We start from the raw sequence: 20,088 nt of genomic DNA, 5'->3' as shown, positions 1-20,088 counted from the left end.
AAGGGAAATAAGTGTGGCCTTCAAGTGCCATCCGCTCAGTCCTCGCGTCACACTTGAATGGAAAGGCCTGCGGGTCTCTCAATAAATGAACGTATTTTCCCATCGCCGTTTCTAGTTCAGTGTGTTCAAGTATCTTGTCACATCAGTAACAAAGTCCTATGAACCTATGAGGATATGATAAACCCTTTACTTTCCAAACCCTTTAGATTTGGAGAAGCAACTCAGTTACTCTCAAAAGATTTCCACAGTCCAGTCACTTGGCTGCAGTAAAATGAACTAAGTCTCCATTATCCAGGTTTAACATCTTCCAAATAACCAATAGACCCTATGGTTAGTGGTACAATCAAGAAGAAAACTGAGTTACAATCAATTCCTCCATTACATCATTCCATGAACCTGACTACAAAATTTGCAGCACAGAGTCTCTGCTGAGTGACGCAATGGAAGGCAGGAACACTTTTCAGAGTTGAATGCACCCTTGAAGCCTGTTTCTTCATGTATTACAGGTGTGCCATCTGTGAAAGTGAAGTCAGCTTTTCCATTTTTAGTCCAAATTGCTCAAAACTTCTTCCTGAAAGCGGGTTACACAAAATAAGTTTGTATGTGTATGCTAATAGATAAAATATTTTTATTGATTAAAAAATCATTTTGCTGGACCCTCAAATGACATAAATGACAACTTCTTCTCAACGCTAAAAGATGCAAGATATACAAAGAAGGTCTTCTAATGAAGGGAAGACTAGATAAATACAGACCAAAAAATGTAGTCCAAAAAAGAATATAGTACCTTCCAAAGAAAATTACCACATAAAATGTTTCCTCCAAAAGGAGGGAAAGATGTTATTTGGTAGGGGGAATCAGAAAAGACTCAAGAAGGGAAAATGGCATTTGAATTATATTTCAAATAACTTCAACGTCTGTATCTAAAAAGATACACAAGAGAGGCAATAATGCAGAGAAAAGACAGACATGCATGAGGAAAGACACGGTGGAAAGCAAAACATTATAAAGGCAATCAGTTAGCTAATGGCACAAACAGAAAAATAACCCAAGCTTCCAACCTCCCTTTAAGCCATCCACATACTAGCCAAAACCATTCATCTAATTTCTAAGGTAGAATCCTAAACTGACACAGTTTAGACCGGGAATGCTATCAGCCATCAGGAGATAGGCATAAACCATATTTCCAGAATTATACTTATCAGGAGGGACCTATTTTGCTTCTTCTTCCTAAAATACATATAGATTCTTCCTTTCCTCCTTTCTAAACAAGCCAATCACGAGACTAGAGCCTGCAACCCAGCATGGCCATGACAGGCCACGGTGTACAGACAACGGCATTCGTGGTCAAGTGAGAGTCGGCCTCTCCGGATCGCAGGACAACCAGGAACAGTCAGGGATGGCTGATGCTCCCAGGATGGAGACCTCTGGCTATGAGCAATCTTGTTTGGTACTCCTCATCCAACTCGCTTCCCTGGAGACGGTGATTTACGAGCCATATCCCACACCCAGACACTGAGTATAGCCAAAGAGTTGCTCAAGCTGGTGGACATGGATTTATTAGGCCAGCTGTAGCACACACCACTGTTCTATGAAGCTGCTGGAGGAGTTTCTGTTTGAGATGTCCAAAAAGACAGTTCACAGCCAAAGGTGCTGACAACTTGGAGGAAAGAGGGGGAGGAGATCTTTGGAAGGAAAATGGCCCCAAGTCTTTGCCTTCACATACAACAGATATTTCTCTCTGCTGGCAACTGATGTATCCTTGTAGTAGTATACAAGGCAATCACTTGAAAAATATATGCATATACTGCTGTAGAGTTTCATCATTATTTTGAAATAACTGAAACACTTTATTGACTTCTAAATTTATCCTAAGAATTTTTAACATTATATTTGTAATGAAAAGAGGGGATACTATTAAGTTTAAATTTCATTTTTAACTTCTGCAGTTTTGAATGGCTGTTTAAAAAGTCTAAAAAATTTTAATACCTTTGGGAGATACAGTTTCTCACCAATTGAGACTATACAAGAATAGTAAAAGATAGAACATTAAAAGTCTTGATTAGAAATTACATATAGTTATTTCAAGCATAAGACCTAATATTAAGGAAATTAACAATTCCATTTACAATAGTAGGGAAAATAATGACAATCAAAAAGGGAAAGACTTGTACACTGAACTAAAAAACTGCCAAAAGAAATTAGAGAAGATATAAATAAAAGGAAATACATGCCATGTTCAAGGATTGAAAAACCATATTGCTAAGATGACAATATTACCCAAAGCAATCTACAAATTTTAATACATTCTCCATCAAAATCCCAATGCCTTTTTTTTTTTTTGCAGAAATGAAAAATTCATCCTAAAATTCACAAGGAATTTCAAGGGACCCGGAATAACCAAAATAATATTGAAAAAGAACAAAAACTGAAGGATCCATATATCCTAATTTCAAAACTTATGACAAAATTACAGTAATGAAAACAAAGTGGTACTGGCATAAAGACAGACATACAGACCATTGGAATAGAATAGAGTCCAGAAATAAATCCTCTCTTAAATGGTCAAATAATTTTCCACAAGGGTGCCAAGACAATTCAGCAGAGAAAGGACATTCTTTTCAACAAATGGTGCTAGGAAAACTGGATATCCACATGCCAAAAAATGAGGTTGGATCTTCTCTTTATAACATATACAAAAATTAACTCAAAATGGATCAAAGACCTAAAACATAAACACTAAAACTATAAAATACGTAGAGAAGACATAAGGATAAATCTTCATGACTTTGGATTTGGCAATGGATTCTTAAACAGGACATCTAAAGCATAAGCCAAAAAGAAAAAAATAAATAAATGATTTTTCATGAAAATTAAAAACTTGTGAATCAAAGGACCCTACTAGGAAAGTGAAAGATAACCTACAGAATGTGAGAAAATATTTGCAAAGCATATACTGATAAGCATTTAACATTCAAATATATATATAAAGAATTCTAAAAACTCAGAAAGAAAAATATAAACAACCTCAAGTGTTTTAAACAGGCGAAAAACTTTAACATTTCTCCAGAGAAGATATACAAATGGTCAATAAGCACATGAAAAGATACTCAACATCAGCAGCAACAAGATATCACTTCACATCTACTAGGATGGCTACAATTTTTTAAAAAAATGAAAGATAACAAGTGCTGGTGAGAATGCAGAGAAATTGGAATCCTTGTACATCGTGAAATGGTACAGCCACCATCCCTCAAAAAGTTAAACATATGTAATTACCATTATAATCCAGCAATACATTTCTGGGTATATACCCAAAAAAACAGAAAGCAGGATTCAAACAGGTATTTGTTGTACATCTGTGTGCATAGAACCGTTATTCACAACTGCCAAAAGATGGAGACAACTCAAATGCCTATTGGTACATGAAAGGATAAACAAAATACGGTATGTACATATAATGGAATAGTATTATTCCATTGAAATACCTTGAAAAGGAATGAAATTCTGATACATGAAACAACATGAATGATCCCTGAAAATGTCATGCTAAATGAAATAACCCAAACACTAAAGGACAAATATTGCATTATTCCACTTATATGAATTACCTAGAATAGTCAAGGGCTTTCCAGGTGGCCCTAGTGGTAAAGAATCTACCTACTAATGTGGGAGGACATGAGGCATGGGTTCAATCCCTGGATTGGGAAGATCCCCTAGAAGTGGGCCTGGCAACTCACTCCAGTACTGTAGCCTGGAGAATCCCATGGACAGAGGAGCCTGATGGGCTACACCGCACAGTGTCACAGTCAGACATGACTGAAGCAACTTAGCCTGCACACACAGAACAGTCAAATCCATAAAGACAGAAAGTAGAACAATGGTAACTGAAGGCTGGAAGAGGAGTAACAGGAAGTCACTATTTAATGGGTTCAGTTCAGTTCAGTTCAGTCGCTGAGTCATGTCCAACTCTTTGTGACCCCATGAACTGAAGCACACCAGGGTTCCCTGTCCATCACCAGTTCCGGGAGCCTGTTCAAACTCATGTTCATTGAGTCGGTGATGCCATCCAACCATCTCATCCTCTGTCATCCCCTTCTCCTCCTGCCTCAATCTTTCCCAGCATCAAGGTCCTTCCAAATGAGTCACTTCTTCACATCAGGTGGCCAAAGTACTGGAGTGTCAGCTTCAGCATCAGTAATTCCAATGAATATTCAGGACTGATTTCCTTTAGGATGGACTGGTTTCATCTCATTGCTGTCCAAGGGACTCTCAAAAGTCTCCTCCAACACCACAGTTCACAAGCATCAATTCTTCAGTGCTCAGCTTTCTTTATAGTCCAATTCTCAAATCCATACATGACTGCTCGAAAAAACCAAAGCTTTGACTAGATGGACCTTTGTTGGCAAAGTAATGTCTCTGCTTTTTAATACGCTGTCTAGATTGGTCAGAGCTTTCTTCCAAGGAGCAAACGTCTTTTTATTTGATGGCTGTAGTCACCATCTGCAGTGATTTTGGAGCCCAAAAATATAAAGTCTCTCACTGTTTCCATTGTTTCCTTGTCTATTTGCCATAAAGTGATGGAACCAAATGCCATGATCTGTTTTCTGAATGTTGAGCTTTAAGCCAATTATTTCACTCTCCTCTTTCACTTTCATCAAGAGGCTCTTTAGCTCTTCTTTGCCTTCTGCCATAAAGATGGTGTCATCTGCATATCTAATGTTATTGATTTTTCTCCCAGCAATCTTGATTCCAGCTCATTCTTCATCCAGCCCAGCATTTCACATGATATACTCTACATATAAGTTAAATAAGAAGGGTGACAATATACAGCCTGGATGCACTCCTTTCCCACTTTGGAACCAGTCTGTTGTTCCATGTCCTGTCCGAACTGTTGCTTCTTGACCTGCATACAGATCTCTCAGGAGGCAGGTCAGGTGGTCTGGTATTCCCATCTCTAAGAATTTTCCACAGTTTGTTGTGATCCACACAGTCAAAGGCTTTGGCAAACTCAATAAAGCAGGAGTAGATATTTTTCTGGAACTCTCTTGCTTTTTCAACGATCCAATAGATATTGGCAATTCGATCTCTGGTTCCCCTGCCTTTTCAATTTGGGATGATGAAAAAGTTCTGGAGATGGATAGTGGTGACAGATGCACAAGGTGAATGTGCTTAATGCCACTGAAATCATACACTTAAAAATGGTTAAAATGGTAAGTTTATGTACATTTTCCACAATAAAAAAGTTAGAAAGTGTTAGTTGCTCAGTTGTTTCCAACTCTTTGTGACCCCATGGACTGTAGCCTGCCAGGCTCCTCTATCCATGGAATTTTCTAAGCAATAATACCAGAGTGGGTAGCCACTCCTTTCCCCAGGAGATCTTCCCAACCCAAGGACTGAACCTGGATCTCCTGCATTGGCAGGAAGATTCATCACCATCTGAGCCACCAGAGAAGCCAAAGTTAAATATATGCCAGAATCATGCAACAACATGGAGAATCTCAAAATCACCATGCTGAGCAAACACAGCTTTACACAAGAGAAAACCAACTGTATGATTCCATTTATATGAATTTAAATCTATAATCTGTTACTAGTCCATGGTGAAAACCAGGACAGTAGTCTTTGGGGAATGTAGGAAGAATCAACTGGAAAGAGACTTGAAAGGGCTTTTTAAGATTATGGAAATGTTCTATATTTGATTGAGATTTAGATTACACAAATGTAGACACTTATTAAAATTTTTCAAATGGGACTCAAGTTTTCCATTTCACTGTGCATAAATCTTACATACAAAAGAACCATAAACTAATACTGAACACTAATTTTAGGGGTGATATGTATCTCATCAATGTCTACAGCTTATACTCTGAAATGTACAAAAATAAAACAGATTGACGGATGAATGGTGAGATGGACAGACCAAGAAACATGAAAAAGCAAATGTAGCAAAATACTTATGACTGTGAAATCTTGCTGATGGGTATATAGGTGTTTACCACACAGTTTTTTTTCCCCTCTCTTGGCCACACAGCATGTGGAATCTCAGCTCCCCGAGCAGGGATCGAACTCACATCCCTTGCCATCAGAAGCATGGAGTCTTAACTACTGGATTGCCAGGGAAGTCCCACCACATAGTTCTTTTAACTTTCCTATGTGTTTAAATGTATGCATTTAAAAATGCTTTGATGAGGGGACTTATGTATAAGGAAATGATATTATGTTTCTCTGCATCTGTGGAGCTTTCCTAGCCTCCTGCGCACCAAAGGACAGATCACAAATCACTATCATCACATCTAGAATAAATCCCTGGTCATCTGACGATCTTTTGACCACTATCCTGAGATCCCATGCACTACCAGTCAGACCCCTCCAGGACCTCTGCTTCACCCTCCTGTCCATAATGTGCTAAACCTCATCTTCCTACCTCTCCTTACCCCATTACAGTATGGATCAGTCTTCCCAGCAACACCACAATCAATACAAGAGTTCCACTTGTCTTCTAATCTCCCAGCTTTTTCTAACACAAGAAAGGGTTTTGGATGAATGCAATTTGGATCCTGCCCAGCTGTCCAGCCTCATCTCATATTACCACACTCTAGCCATTGCAATTTTTTTTTATAGTTCTGCACCTTTGTGCATCAGAGAAGGCAATGGCACCCCACTCCAGTACCCTTGCCTGGAAAATGGAGGAGCCTGGTAGGCTGCAGTCCATGGGGTCGCGAAGAGTCAGACACAACTGAGCGACTTCACTTTCACTTTTCACTCTCATGCATTGGAGAAGGAAATGGCCACCCACTCCAGTGTTCTTGCCTGGAGAATCCCAGGGACGGGGGAGCCTGGTGGGCTGCCATCTTTGGGGTTGCAGAGTCAGACATGACTGAAGCGACTTAGCAGCAGCCAGCAGCAACACCTTCGTGCATGCTGATTATTCAACTGTGAAAATCTTTTCTCCTCTTATAATCTACCCACCCCTTTTCTTCTCCAAAAGTTATAGCTAGGTTTCCACTATCATTGCTTTCAATACTTCAGACTCTAATTTTCTGTTTAGTCTCACAGTCTGGGCTGTAAATTTCTGGAAGAAAAAGACTGCTTCTTATTCATTTAAAAAATTCCCAATGCTAAAAGAATCTGAAAAATAATACACACAAACACACACCCACAAATATACATATACTGAGGCCCACGTGGCTCAGTGGTGAAGAATCCACCTGCCAATGCAGGAGAATGAATTTGATCTCTGGGTCGGGAAGATTTCCTAGAGGAGGAAATGACAACCCACTCCAGCACTCTTGCTTGAAAAACCCCATGGACAGAGAAGCCAGGTGGGCTACAGTCTGAGGCTGCAAAGAGTCGGACACGACTGAGAGGCTGAGCATGGAGGTATACATATGTATAATCTGAGAGTCATTTTGCTGTACTCCTAAAGCTGACATAATATTCTGAATCAACCACACTTCAATTAAAAAATTTCCCAGTGCTTTGTATAATAGATACTTACATTATTGTTAAGTAAATGTTGAATGATTATACCAAAGACATGAAACCTAAAGAGAAAAGACTAATAACCTAAGACTCTAATAAAACAACACTAGGGAGAGCCCCTGGAGAAGGAAACAGCAACCCACTTCAGTATTCTTGCCTGGAAAATCCCATGGACAGAGGAGCCTGACGGGCTACAGTCCATGGGATCATAAGAGTGAGACATGACTTAGTGACTAAATCACCACCTCCAATAAAATAAAAAGGAGAGATGTTGCCAAAAAAGGAAAACAAAAAAAGAGAACACAAGGGGAAACAAATGCCACAAAGTGGTTTGTTGAAAGTATATATTACACAGATCAAAGGCATTTCAGGAACTTAAGAGCTGAAAGTCCATTTATCAGATCCTCACTGGACTGCAAAACTGCATATGGTATTATTAATATAGTATATGAAGCAGGAAGCAAGTCAGAGTGGCTCATGCAATGAAGAGCAAAAGTATGAAACTCCTTTTATTATGGAGAGTTATCATCACATGTTACAATCAGCATCTACTGAGCAGTACTTTTCCATTTGGTTTCTATTCTCACTCTCTTTCCTGGAGGAAACTCTGAAAGGCCTGGGGAATATACAGGAAGCTGTCAATTCCCTTTTTATCCAATCACACAGTGCTTCACGCTGGGCTGGACGCAGCACAAGCTGGAATCAAGATTACTGGGAGAAAAATCAATAACCTCAGATACACAGATGACCCCATGCTTATGGCAGAAAGTGAAGAGGAACTAAAGAGCCTCTTGATGAAAGTAAAGAGGAGAGTTAAATAATTGGCTTAAAACTCAACATTCAGAAAACTAAGATCATGGCATTCAGTCCCATTGCTTCATGGCAAATAGATGGGGAAACAATGGAAACAGTGATAGACTTTATTTTTGGGGGGGCTCCAAAATCACTGCAGATGGTGACTGTGGCCATGAAATTAAAATATGCTTGCTCCTTGGAAGAAAACCTATGACCAACCTAGACAGCATATTAAAAAGCAGAGACATTACTTTGTCAACAAAGGTCCATCTAGTCAAAGCTATGGTTTTTCCAGTAGTCATGTATGGATGTGAGAGTTGGACTATAAAGAAAGCTGAGTGCCAAAGAACTGATTATTTGAAGTGTGGTGTTGGAGAAGACTCTTGAGAGTCCCTTGGACAACAATGAGATGAAACCAGCCCATCCTAAAGGAAATCAGTCCTGAATATTCATTGGAATGACTGATGCTGAAGCTGAAACTCCAATACTTTGGCCACCTGATGCAAGGAGGCAACTCATTGGAAAAGACCCTGATGCTGGCAAAGATTAAAGGCGGGAGGAGAAGGGGATGACAGAGGATGAGATGGTTGGATGGCATCATCCACTTGATCGACAGGAGGTTGAGCAAGCTCCAGGAGTTGGTGATGGACAGGGAGGCCTGGCGTGCTACAGTCCGTGGGGTCAGAGTTGGACACAACTGAGCGACTGAACTCAACTGTCTAAAAAGCCAAGCAGGACTTTTTCAGTGAATTCACTGGCTTGGGTTCAGTCGATTCATCTGGCCAAACACCCTATGGCTTTCCTCATGTACTAAAGTCCTGGATACAACATGTTATCCTAATGTAAAAAAGTGTATTTTACACTCTTTATCATCTTTCCTCCCATGCTACACCTTATGACTGAGTGACTAAGTACAGTATACACCTTACCTATGATTAAAAGTTTCTCTTAATCTTAATGTACTTTTTGTTCAAAATGCACACAAACATAAACTGCTTATCCTTGTATTGTTTCATATTAAGGTCACCTCTCCAAATAGAAGGTATACAATTTTGAGGAACAGTGATGGACAGCGTGTGTCCCCAGTAGTGCCTAATACAATGATAAATGCAATTAGTTGCTTAACAATATACTTGTTAACTAATGAATTGATGGAACTTCTAAAGCAGTTTCTGCGGTTTCAAAAAGCATTAGAGAATTTGGTTCCAACCAGAGAACTGGACTCCGCAGAGATGGAAGAATTCCAAACAGCCTAACACTCTCCAAAGAACCTCCAGGACCATCTGGGTTTCCAAATGACTTGTTGGAGACACTTCTGGTACCTCACTTGGCACCCTCCAACCACCTGCTCCTGTCGTCCACCACCTCCACAGACTGGCAACCAGTGTGCCACCCAAGTGTGCTCTCACAGTTCCCCCAACCCCACTGATGTGCAATCAACTCTATTCACAATCTGAAAAGGTAAACACCATGTGGTCATTAATGTTCATATAATTAGACACTGTTGCTCACAAGGACTGGAGCATATGTGTCTTTTTTGCATATTACATGAAAATAGTGAGAATATCCTTAGGCTTGGGAAATGCTCTGTGTTTATAATAAACTCATTCACTCTATACAAATAACAGAAAATGAATCTGAACAGCCTAAAGATTAGCTAAAAGTCAATACTACTTTTAACAACTAAAATATAAAAAATATCACATGAAACTACAGTGTCTCTTAATTTTATTCACGATATAGCATATGCAGGTGTACTGAATCACAATATGAGCTCTATAGAAGCTCACAAATTTGTTAAGAAATTGCAAAATTTACAAAGTTAAAATACAGGCAAACCAATGTCTGACAAGAAAAAAATTGTTCTAAATGTTATTCTCTCCAGTGAAGACAGAGGCCTCATGTAAAGGTTAAAATATTTTGCAGACATACTTAACAGCATCATCGACTGAGAAAACGCAGTAAGAATAAAGTTCCTGCAAATATGGACGCGCTTTATTTTAGTATAGGACTCTGCTGCCAATAATGGAAAACCAAATAATACTATTTAAATAACACAGAGGTTTATGTCTCTTGTGTAATTATAAGCAGTGCAGAACTGGCACAGTGGCGTCCCAACCTATCAGGAGCCCAGGTCTCTTGGGTCTTGTGGCTCTGCCATTCTCAACACACCACTTCTGCCTCATGATCCAAGATGATTGCTTCAGCTCCAGGGTCACACCCTCCTTCCAGCCAGCAAGAAAGACGACAAAGGGCATATTCTCTCCCTTTACATTTGTCTGAGTGTCAGAGTCAGAATGACCCAGGTTCTAGCTGTGGTCTGACCGGTTTTACCAGCTGTGTGACCCAGGGGTTGGTTATTCCATCTCTGTAAACATCAGCTTTCCAGAAGCAGGACACAGTGCTTCTGCTTAAACTTCATTAATCAAAACTTGGTTATAAAACTTGGTTCTGGCAAGGGAAGCCAGAAAACATTGTTAATTATTTTGGAGAGTAATATGTCTTGTAGGTACCGTGGAAAATGGCGGAATGGGAAACCAGAGATCTCAGTCACACAATTCCTTTCCAAAAATATTAATGAGAAAAAACACTCTTACACTTTGGTGAAAGAGAGAGAAATATTATGTGCAAGACATACGGATTCTTTCATGTATAGATAATGCTTGGTGAGCCGATGAATTTGAGGATCTGGTTACAAACTGGTCATGACTGAAAGCTGCACAGGGCTCAGAGGCAATCTGGATGATTTTAGGCTGGCAAGGTTTCATGGAGATGAGCTGGACCTGGAAGAATGCCCAAGATTGTGAAATGGATGGGGGAGAACAACTGAGACAAAACTCAACAGTAAAGCCAAGGAGGCAAGCAGCGCAGTTTGGCTGGAGCAGAGGGCGTGTGGAAGCACTTTATAAACCAAAGACACTTTGAACACTGTCTTCATCACACAGATAATATTGGGAGATAAGGTTAAAGAAGGTTGAAAAGTTGCAGAAAAGATTCCGCATGCTAAAGGGAGGCTTCTGACATTCCAGCTCTGCCAGTTACTACAAGTGTGGTCCCAAGCCAAGTCAGTGAGCCTCTGTGAACACCGACATCCTCATCTGTGAGAGGTGTGTGTTAGTCACTACCTAACAGGGTTGTTCTGAGGTTTAAATACCACCATGAAGTCAGCATTCAACAAACAGTAGGTTTAAAAAAAGCTCTTAACAATTGAGTAACATGGCAATTTCTTATAGAGTTAATAGCAGTTTGACAGCCAAGGTAGCGGAGATGGGAGAAGGAAAATTCCTAAAGGTAGAGCAAAGTCATAGCAAGCAATTCAGGTTGCACACAAGAGTCTGCTCTTTGTGCCTCAGGCAAAGAAAAACTGCAGTTGGCAGAGGGAACACTGGAGGCAGCAATATGAGCTAGGAATACTGCCAAAGTCCGTGCTCAGGGATGAGGGCCTGAATAAGACAGTAGCTGTGAGGATGGAGAAAAAGATTTGGCTATGAAAGGAACTTGGGAAATGACTACAGGTGGGAGGTGAAGAAAAGGGAAGAAAGGTTCTGACTTGAGTGTTTGAATGGCCAGTGGCACCATTAACTGAAATAAGAAAGAGGGGAAAAGACAGAATACGTGGTGATTAGTTCACTTCACACTACTGAAGTGATGTAGGGACATCTAGGTAATGAAGTCACCCAGTAACCCAATAGATATAGAGTTCTGACATCATAAGAGGAGTGCAGACTAGAGGTGTGCGGATTTGGGAGCCCTGTGAAACAAGGGTGGCGGAAGCCATAGGCGAAGAGGAGTTCTCCCAGAGAATCCTGAAGAAGGTCTATACTTTGATGCGTAAGAAAAAAGAGAAGCCAGGAAGGGAGGACATGAGAGATGGGAGAACTGGGAGACAGTGGAATTAAAAAAAAAAAAATCAAGAGAAAGAGGAATGGCTACTAGAATTTTCAAAGTGGCCTCATTAAATTGCCATAAGCTGGGGAAAGATGTGGAGAGGTCAGCAGGCAATTCAAATGTTAAGAGTAACTAACGCCTGTGAGAGACTGTGCTGGAGTTGTACGGGAAAAGGTTATCTCGAAAAAATGCTTACCTCTTGCCTGCGTGAAGAACAGTTCAGGAAGCAGCTTAAAGAAATTTGCTACTACCCAGAGTGATGCCAAGGCAACAGGAAGATTGTTGGAGTTTCTGGCACACTATTTGTGCCTCTGTTTTGGTCTCCCTCAGTGATGGACCAAAGATCTGGAAAGCGCTAGCAGAGGCAAGGTAGCAGAGAGCCTCTACTCTCAGCCCCTACTAGACTATGAACTTTTTGAGACTTATCCTTAGCATTTAGCACCACACTTGAATATAGAAGCACTCGTGTTTACTCGCTGAGTAAAAAACCAAAAACAAATATTGACCAACAAGAGAAAAGAATTGACCAACAAGAGAAATAAGTGCTGTAGGACATAAGCAAATAATGTAGAGAAGTTGTTAGAACTCTTGGGAATCAAGCCTCTGTATGTAGACAAGTCGTTAGAACTCTTGGAATCAAGCCTCTGTACTAATGAGGCTTTGCTGCCTCCTATCTTAATGCATTCATTACCTGGGATAAGTTCCTTAAATACACTGAATCACAGTAGAACCCACTACTCTAGAAACAGCACTCACCTAAATGACAACATATATGATGTACTTGGCCAAGTAGTTATTACCGCTCAACTCTCCAGAAGTCTGAGCCGAGACTAGCACATTTTCAAAAGAATTATAACTGTAAATAGACCTTGTGTTAATCAATGCCACCTACTAAAGTTTACTGTAACCAGGAACTGCTCAGCCCCAACACAATAAAACCATGGAGATGAATCTACTCTCATGGAGTCATCAACAAACTTAGCAAAGTTGAATGAGGCCATTTATATAAAAGAACTTTTAACAATGAACAGCATCCACCATGAAAAATCAGTTGGCCCCGTCTTAAAATGTACCTGTTGAAAAATAAATTCTTGAATCCAGCACCATTGTTATGAAACCAAAGCTTATATTATAACTCGTTTGGCAGAAAGAAAGGAAAAGAAACATCATTTCTAAAAAGTGATCTACGATTTGCTATTTTTAAAAAGCCAAGGGGGAAAAAAGAAGTAGCCCTCCAAATTCTACTTACAAATCCTTCTTCTGTAATAGTTGGTGGCTCTGAAACAAAATAAAATATTACATTATCTCACTCAAATCTGATTTCCTTTTAAAGTAAATGAAATAATTTGAGGCGGTACTCAGCCCTGCATTTTATGTGGGCAAGCTCAGTAAAACGTTTGGCCCTCTGTTCGCTCTCTGCACATGGGTTGAATTTGAAGTTGGAATTCAAGGTGGAAGTGGGGAGAAAAGGCCTCTGGAATCCAGCCTGGTCACTAATCGACTGCGACCCCCAGAGTCAACCTTAATAGATGGAGGCCTCCATGACTCCCGCTGCAAAACGGAGAATTAAGCAAGATAAAATAAGACGGTGCCAACGAGGCACTGGAAAAGGGGTATGGCGGGTTAAATTTCTTAGAAAATGCGGTGAGAGGCCTCTGCGGTCTGTGCTACCAAGGTTAGGAAGAGGGGTCGCCCGGGGGGCAAATAGAAGCCCAGAGGCGGCGCGCGGTGGGGCCGCCCCGCGCGCCCCGGCCCCGACCCCGGCCGCCCCACCTACCGACGCTGAGCCGCCTCTCGGGCATGCCGCCGCCCGCGCCCCGCGCCCCCGGCACCCGCGCGGGCCGTCAAGACGCCACCGGCGCGGGCCGTCGGGTCCCGGGAACGGACGCCGACGCGGAGCGGCGCGCGCGGCCCCGGGCGGTCTGGCCGCTGTGGCCCTAGCGCGGCTCGAGTTGCTATGGAGCTGAGACAATGCGGGCGCCGAGCAGCGGCCCGTCACGCGCCTTTCGGGGGGTGGGGGGTGCTCCCCGGGCCGAGGAAGGGACGCGGGCCACCCCGGTCCGTCCTCCTCCGGGCCAGGGCCCTGCGCCGCCGCCAGCGGCTTACGGGACGACGCGCCCCCGGACCCCGCCACCCCGGGGCCCTGGAGACGCGTCGCCCTGCGAACTCAAACCTGCCGGGGCCTCGTTACTATGGCGACCGCGGCTCAGGCTGGTTCTCCCCGCTCGGTCTACAGTAAGACAAGACCCGCTTCGAGCGGGTGCCGGACGTGGAGGCCATACGGGCCGGTCCTGAAAAGAGGAGGAAGACGAGCTTTCCTGGTACTAAAGGAGCTCTTGAGCGCATTCACAGTTATATGAATGCCTGTGTAAAGTTAAGTGTTCCCGTACTTTTAGGAACCGGATCTTCCCCCAAGCTTTTGCTCCGGTTAGGGCAGCCCAGTTCTCAAGATAGCTATTAAGATAGATTTTTACAGTTACCAGAGGAGACATGAAAAGAGGACAGTAAACTGAGGGTGCCCAGAGTGTGTGTGCCCGGAAAAGTTATGACAGAGGAGTTTAAGAATGAAGTTTGCAAAAAACAGTATTTATAATTAGGGGGAAATGAGAGTTTTTCTCAATGTCGTGGCTCAAAGTTCCTTCCCAGACCTCTCCCCCTGGATATGCCCAAATCAAAATGTCCAAAAGGAAATTCACATTATCCCCCATATCTTGTTTTCGAATTCCATCTTCCTCCATAAATTCTATACTCAGTAAGTGGTACCTTCATCCACTAAGTGACTCAAAGCCAGAAACACCACATTCACTCAGGCACTGGGTCCTGCCAAGGACACCTTAAAGTGTTTCAGGAATCTAGAATCTTTTCTGTCTTGTAACAACCAGAGTCCTAGCACAGCCTGCCATTCGGACTGTTGTGAAAACTTCCTAACTTGTTTCTCAGCCATTGCTTCCAGCGAAGTTCCCTTTAAATCCATTCTCTGAGATGAAAGCAAAATTATCCAAATGCAAATTTGACCTCCCTGAATCCTGTGGCTCCATTTTTGCCTCCTAGGGCCTGCAGGTGTGTGAGTGCTTAAGCAAACAAGAGTGACAATGGGTGCTAGTCCTGCAAGAAACTGAACACCTGCTTAGTCGTATTTATTGCCTTTTCAATAGGACAGGGAAAGGACAGGAAAAAAAAAAGCAATAAATCACTAACTTGGCCAAACAAAATCAGCAGGCCAGATGAAGTCAAGGGAGTAAAGGGGAATGGAAAGGGGACATGTGAGGGGCAAATCACCAAGGGCTTTCTCAGCCCTCGTAAGAGCTCTGGCGTTCCTTCTGAGTGAAATCCCAACTATAGGAGTTTTGAATAAAGAAGTACACAAGTTTACTTTTATTTGGAAATGATCATTCTGAGTGCCATGCAGAGAATGCAGATGGGCCAAGCAGTAGCAGGCAAGAGCAGGTGGCTCAGAGCAGGACCACAGCAGTAACATGTCTGAGATGGACTCAGATTCGGTATATATTTTGACAGTAGGGCGAAGAGGATTCCCTGACAAAGTGGATGTGGGAATGAAAGTAGCTGAGAATAACTTGAAGGTTTTTGCCATGAGCAGCCGAGAGGATGGAGCTGCTGTGCGTGGACCACAGGTGGGAGAGAGGTTAAGAAGCCTATTAACCATCCAAGCAAAGATTTTGAGTTTGCAGTTGATACAAAAGCCTGGAATTTGGGAGATATAAGTTGGAAAGTTGACCTACAAACAGGCTTGTCAGGCATTTGCTTGCACTGATTGTTTTGTCACCAGGGAAGTCCTTCTGCTTTTATCAGGCTCAATTTTCTCATCTTTAATATCTTTCTGTGAGTTCCTTTCATTGGCCTCTCCTCTCCTATTTAGTACAAAGTCATATCTTAAAGGGACACCGGCTACTCTCAGCACCACTCACCAGGAAGTGAACTCCTGGGGATGAAGGTGATTCTTGTTCTTTTAACAGCCTCCCCACCCAGCACCCACTACTGAGTGCTGCTGTGCTCGGTACATATTTGTTGAAATAGCTTTTCTTTATTGCAGTTACTCTTCACTGTGCCCTGCTCATAGACAAGATTTGTTAATTCCTGTTTTAGACAGCTATACTGATGAGAAGCCAATAATTTGTTTTAATATTAAGGGTGACTAACACAGTACACACACTGTGAGCCTTTAACAGTAACCACAAGAGATTGATATTGTCCTCAACAATTTAAGAAACTGGGACTTGGAGAGACATAAAATTTGCTCAAAGACAAACAAAGCTTGCAAGTGTTGAATCCACCAGCTGATCCAAGTCTGTCTAATTCAAAGCCTCTACCAGGTTTTGCAGCCTCACTAAAAATAATCTTGTCAGATTTTAAAAACAGCCTAAGAATCATAAAAACAGTAACTTGAACCCAAATACTTAGGTTATAAGCTATTCTAATGTTTTGATGATTTTTATAACAATTTTGAGATGTAATTCACATATAATATTCACCTATTAAACTGTATGATTCAGTGGTTTTTAGGATATTCAGTTGTGCAACTGAAGAGGGAATTCATAGGGCCTGGACCCCATCTTAGGCCTGTTCATGTTGATCATGCTTGGCCACCTCTCCAATGGACTCTGAGCTCTGTGTTTAGTGCCTATGGAAACGACAACAGAAGGATAAGACCCCTCCAGACAGGCCATACATTTTTCCGTACCTATCGGAGTGTAACCTCAGGCTTATTGATTATTGGCCAATTGTTTAACTGTTTGAGCACATAACACATGAATGATGGGGTTATTGGGATTGTATTTACTGTTCCTTTGTTTATGTAATTCTCAAGGAATTTGGAGTGGTGGGTTCAGATACATACACATGGGGTATAAAAGATTTTCACAAATGCCGGTCGGGGTCCTTGGGTAAGAGGAGACTCTGCCTTGGGCCCGCCAGTGTAATAAACTGCACTCTACTATCTGCATTGTCCTTCTGAGTTTGTTTCCCGGAACACGTGGCTACAACACAACCATCACCACAATCAATTTTAGAACATTTTTATCACCTCATATCCTTTACCTCATACCCCTATTATCCCATCCCCACCCAAACCCTATGTACCCACTACCTTCTGTCTCTATGTATTAATATTATATATTCTGGACATTTCATATAAATGGAATCACAGAACACACCACATGCTGGTCTTTTGTGACTGGTTTCTCTCACTTAGCATAATCATGTTTCTAAGATACATCTATGTTGTGCCATGAACCGGTTCTTCATTCCTTTGAGTTGCTGAATAATATTCAGTTGTATGGAGGTACTGCAATTTGTCCATTCCATCAGTTGATAGACATTTGGATTGTTTGTTTTTTTAGCTATTATAAATAACGCTGCTATGAGCATTTGTGTACAAGTTTTTGTGTGGACATATGTCTTCATTCCTCTTGGATATATACCTAGGAGTGGAATTGCTGGTAATATGGTAATTCTGTTTGGCAACTCTAATTTTTAAGGAACTACAAGTCTTCCAAACTGACTGTACCATCTTATATTACCACCAGCAGTGGATGAGATTTCTGATTTACCACATCTTAGCACTAACATTGTTATCATCTGTCTTTTTGAGTTAGCCATCCTACTGGGTGTGGAGAAGGCAATGGCACCCCACTTCAGTACTCTTGCCTGGAAAATCCCATGGACGGGGGAGCCTGGTGGGCTGCAGTCCATGGGGTTGCTAAGAGTCGGACATGACTGAGCAACTTCACTTTCACTTTTCACTTTCATGCATTGGAGAAGGAAATGGCAACCCACTCCAGTGTTGTTGCCTGGAGAATCCCAGGGACAGGAGAGCCTAGTGGGCTGCCATCTATGGGGTCGCACAGAGCTGGACAAAACTGAAGCGACTTAGCAGCAGCAGCATCCTATTGGGTGGGCTTCCCTGGTGGCTCAGTAGTAAAGAATCTGCCTGCCAATGCAGGAGACATAGGCTGGATCCCTGAATCAGGAAGATCTCCTGGAGAAGGAAATGGCAACCCCCTCCAGTATTCCCCCCTGGCAGGCTACAATCCATGGGGTCCTGGGAGAGTCGGACACAGTTTGGCAAGTAAATAACAATCCTACCGGGTTTGAAGTGGTATCTCATTGTGGTTTTGATTTGTATTTCTCTGATTATATTTTACCTAGTTTTAACACATTTTATTATGTTTCTGGCCCCCTAAACTAGCTAGATTTTCCAAAAAGGGCTTTTTCTATGACTAATCTATATGATTGTTGAAAACCAAGGCTGTTCAAAATCACAAGTTTATAATAAGAACTGTATCTACATAAATGGATTGTTTTTGTTTTATTCCCTTCTGATTCTGAACATATTCTAAGAGAATTAGAAGGGTGCGTTTGAGATAAATTTACTAAAACAGACTCTGTAGTACACAGTACTCTTGCCTGGAAAATCCCATGGATGGAGGAGCCTGGTGGGCTGCAGTCCATGGGGTCGCTAGGAGTCGGACATGACTGAGTGACTTCACTTTCAGTTTTCACTTTCATGCATTGGAGAAAGAAATGGCAACCCACTCCAGTGTTCTTGCCTGGAGAATCCCAGGGACGGGGGAGCCTGCTGGGCTGCCGTCTCTGGGGTCGCACAGAGTCAAACACAACTGAAGTGACTTAGCAGCAGCAGCAGCAGTACACACCTAAAGGCAGTTTGGGGAAACCTCGGAAAGCATCTCAGACAGTCTCCCTGCAAAAGAGCTAAAACTGTGATACAACTGTGGAACAGAACAGATGTGATATCATCTTAAAGTGCTGTAGACCAAAAAAAATAAAAATGAGCTTTCCAAATATGAAGCCCAAACCAAATGTCATGACGGCTGATCTGAACTGCAAGGATTCATTTGCTCAGTGAGAAACGACAGGGATGTACCCAGTGATTCTCACAAGTACTGCTGGAGAGCCTGGAGTGTATGTGTGTGTGTATACATTTCCTTGACAATCAACAGCAGATTTGTCAGGCATCCTACCTGTTTGGTGCCTGTTTACATGTATTGATCCTACCTTGGGTTTGGTGTGGTAGGGTCAAACTTAAGCCTAGTCCAGATCTTTCTAAATGTGAACAGGAATAGCATCAAAGAATGAAATTCATATTATTATTGTGATTTTAATTTTTGATAGTAATGGAATATTTAATAGAGAGTCTGAATGTACAAATGGACCATGGCCAGATCATATATGACAACAGAACTCTTGAAACCTCTGAAGTAACCAGCCTGGGAAGCCAAGCCACAACTTCTGCAGCAGTTAGGTCCCACGTGGTCAGGACTTCATGGCTAATGGCCAATTTCTCTTATTTTTACCCCCAATTCCAACTCAGAACCAACCAGGGAAAACCAAATGTGCTTCCCTAACTAGTAACATAGTGTGCCTGCTGGATCCTAGATAGCCCGCTTCCAGCTCCCCCTGCCAACAACCTCCAATCAGAGCATACCTGAAGTCCTCCCCTTCTTTCACTACACTGCTTTCCCACTCTCTTGCCTGCCTTTGAGCCACTGCCACATGCAAGTGATGGTGGCTGACTCCTTGGAGGCAACTGGCTCGGAATGAATAGCCTTTGTTTGTTCTCATTTGGGTTGTTTTCATGTATTTCCGCAGAGCGAAACTATATCCTTAATTTTCACATGAATCATTTTTATTCCTAAATAAATGGATCAGAATGACAGGATAATGCAAGTAGAATTGTTTTTCCTAGGAGCTGGATGGCAACTCAACACCCAACGATATGTGACACCAGCTCCAATCCCAGAAGTAACTGCGGTTGTGGCAAAGAGATCAGAAACACAGGTTATAAAATTTATGTAGTCTCTTTCCATTCTCTTTTTGATAACCACTGATTCTTTCCTTTTTGTGAAATTACATATCTTGTCTGTATTGGCTAACAACCCACTC

General features: G+C 41.9%; 1 protein-coding gene across 3 annotated transcripts in view; it reads right to left on the bottom strand.

The window, feature by feature from the left end:
- RGS22 (regulator of G protein signaling 22) overlaps positions 1-14,488 on the bottom strand; it is a 143,243-nt gene extending 128,755 nt beyond the window's left edge. For 2 of the 3 annotated variants that reach the window (XM_069600519.1, XM_069600520.1), the window contains exons 1-2: positions 14,342-14,488; positions 13,418-13,446 (exon numbers count right to left, since the gene is read on the bottom strand). Coding sequence is in view for 1 of the 3 variants with exons in the window: in XM_069600518.1 (XP_069456619.1) it covers positions 13,418-13,446; positions 13,946-13,970 (54 nt within the window). In the remaining 2 variants the exon portion in view is untranslated. Of the gene's footprint in view, positions 1-13,417; positions 13,447-13,945; positions 14,139-14,341 lie in introns of those variants that run through there. The other variant, XM_069600518.1, reaches the window with a different exon arrangement.
- Positions 14,489-20,088: the final 5,600 nt, after the last annotated feature.

This window comes from Ovis canadensis, chromosome 9 (assembly GCF_042477335.2).
Source record: "Ovis canadensis isolate MfBH-ARS-UI-01 breed Bighorn chromosome 9, ARS-UI_OviCan_v2, whole genome shotgun sequence".
NCBI classification, from domain to species: domain Eukaryota; kingdom Metazoa; phylum Chordata; class Mammalia; order Artiodactyla; family Bovidae; genus Ovis; species Ovis canadensis.
The sequence above is the reverse complement of the archived record's forward strand: the minus strand, read 5'-3'. Positions and strand labels throughout refer to the sequence as shown.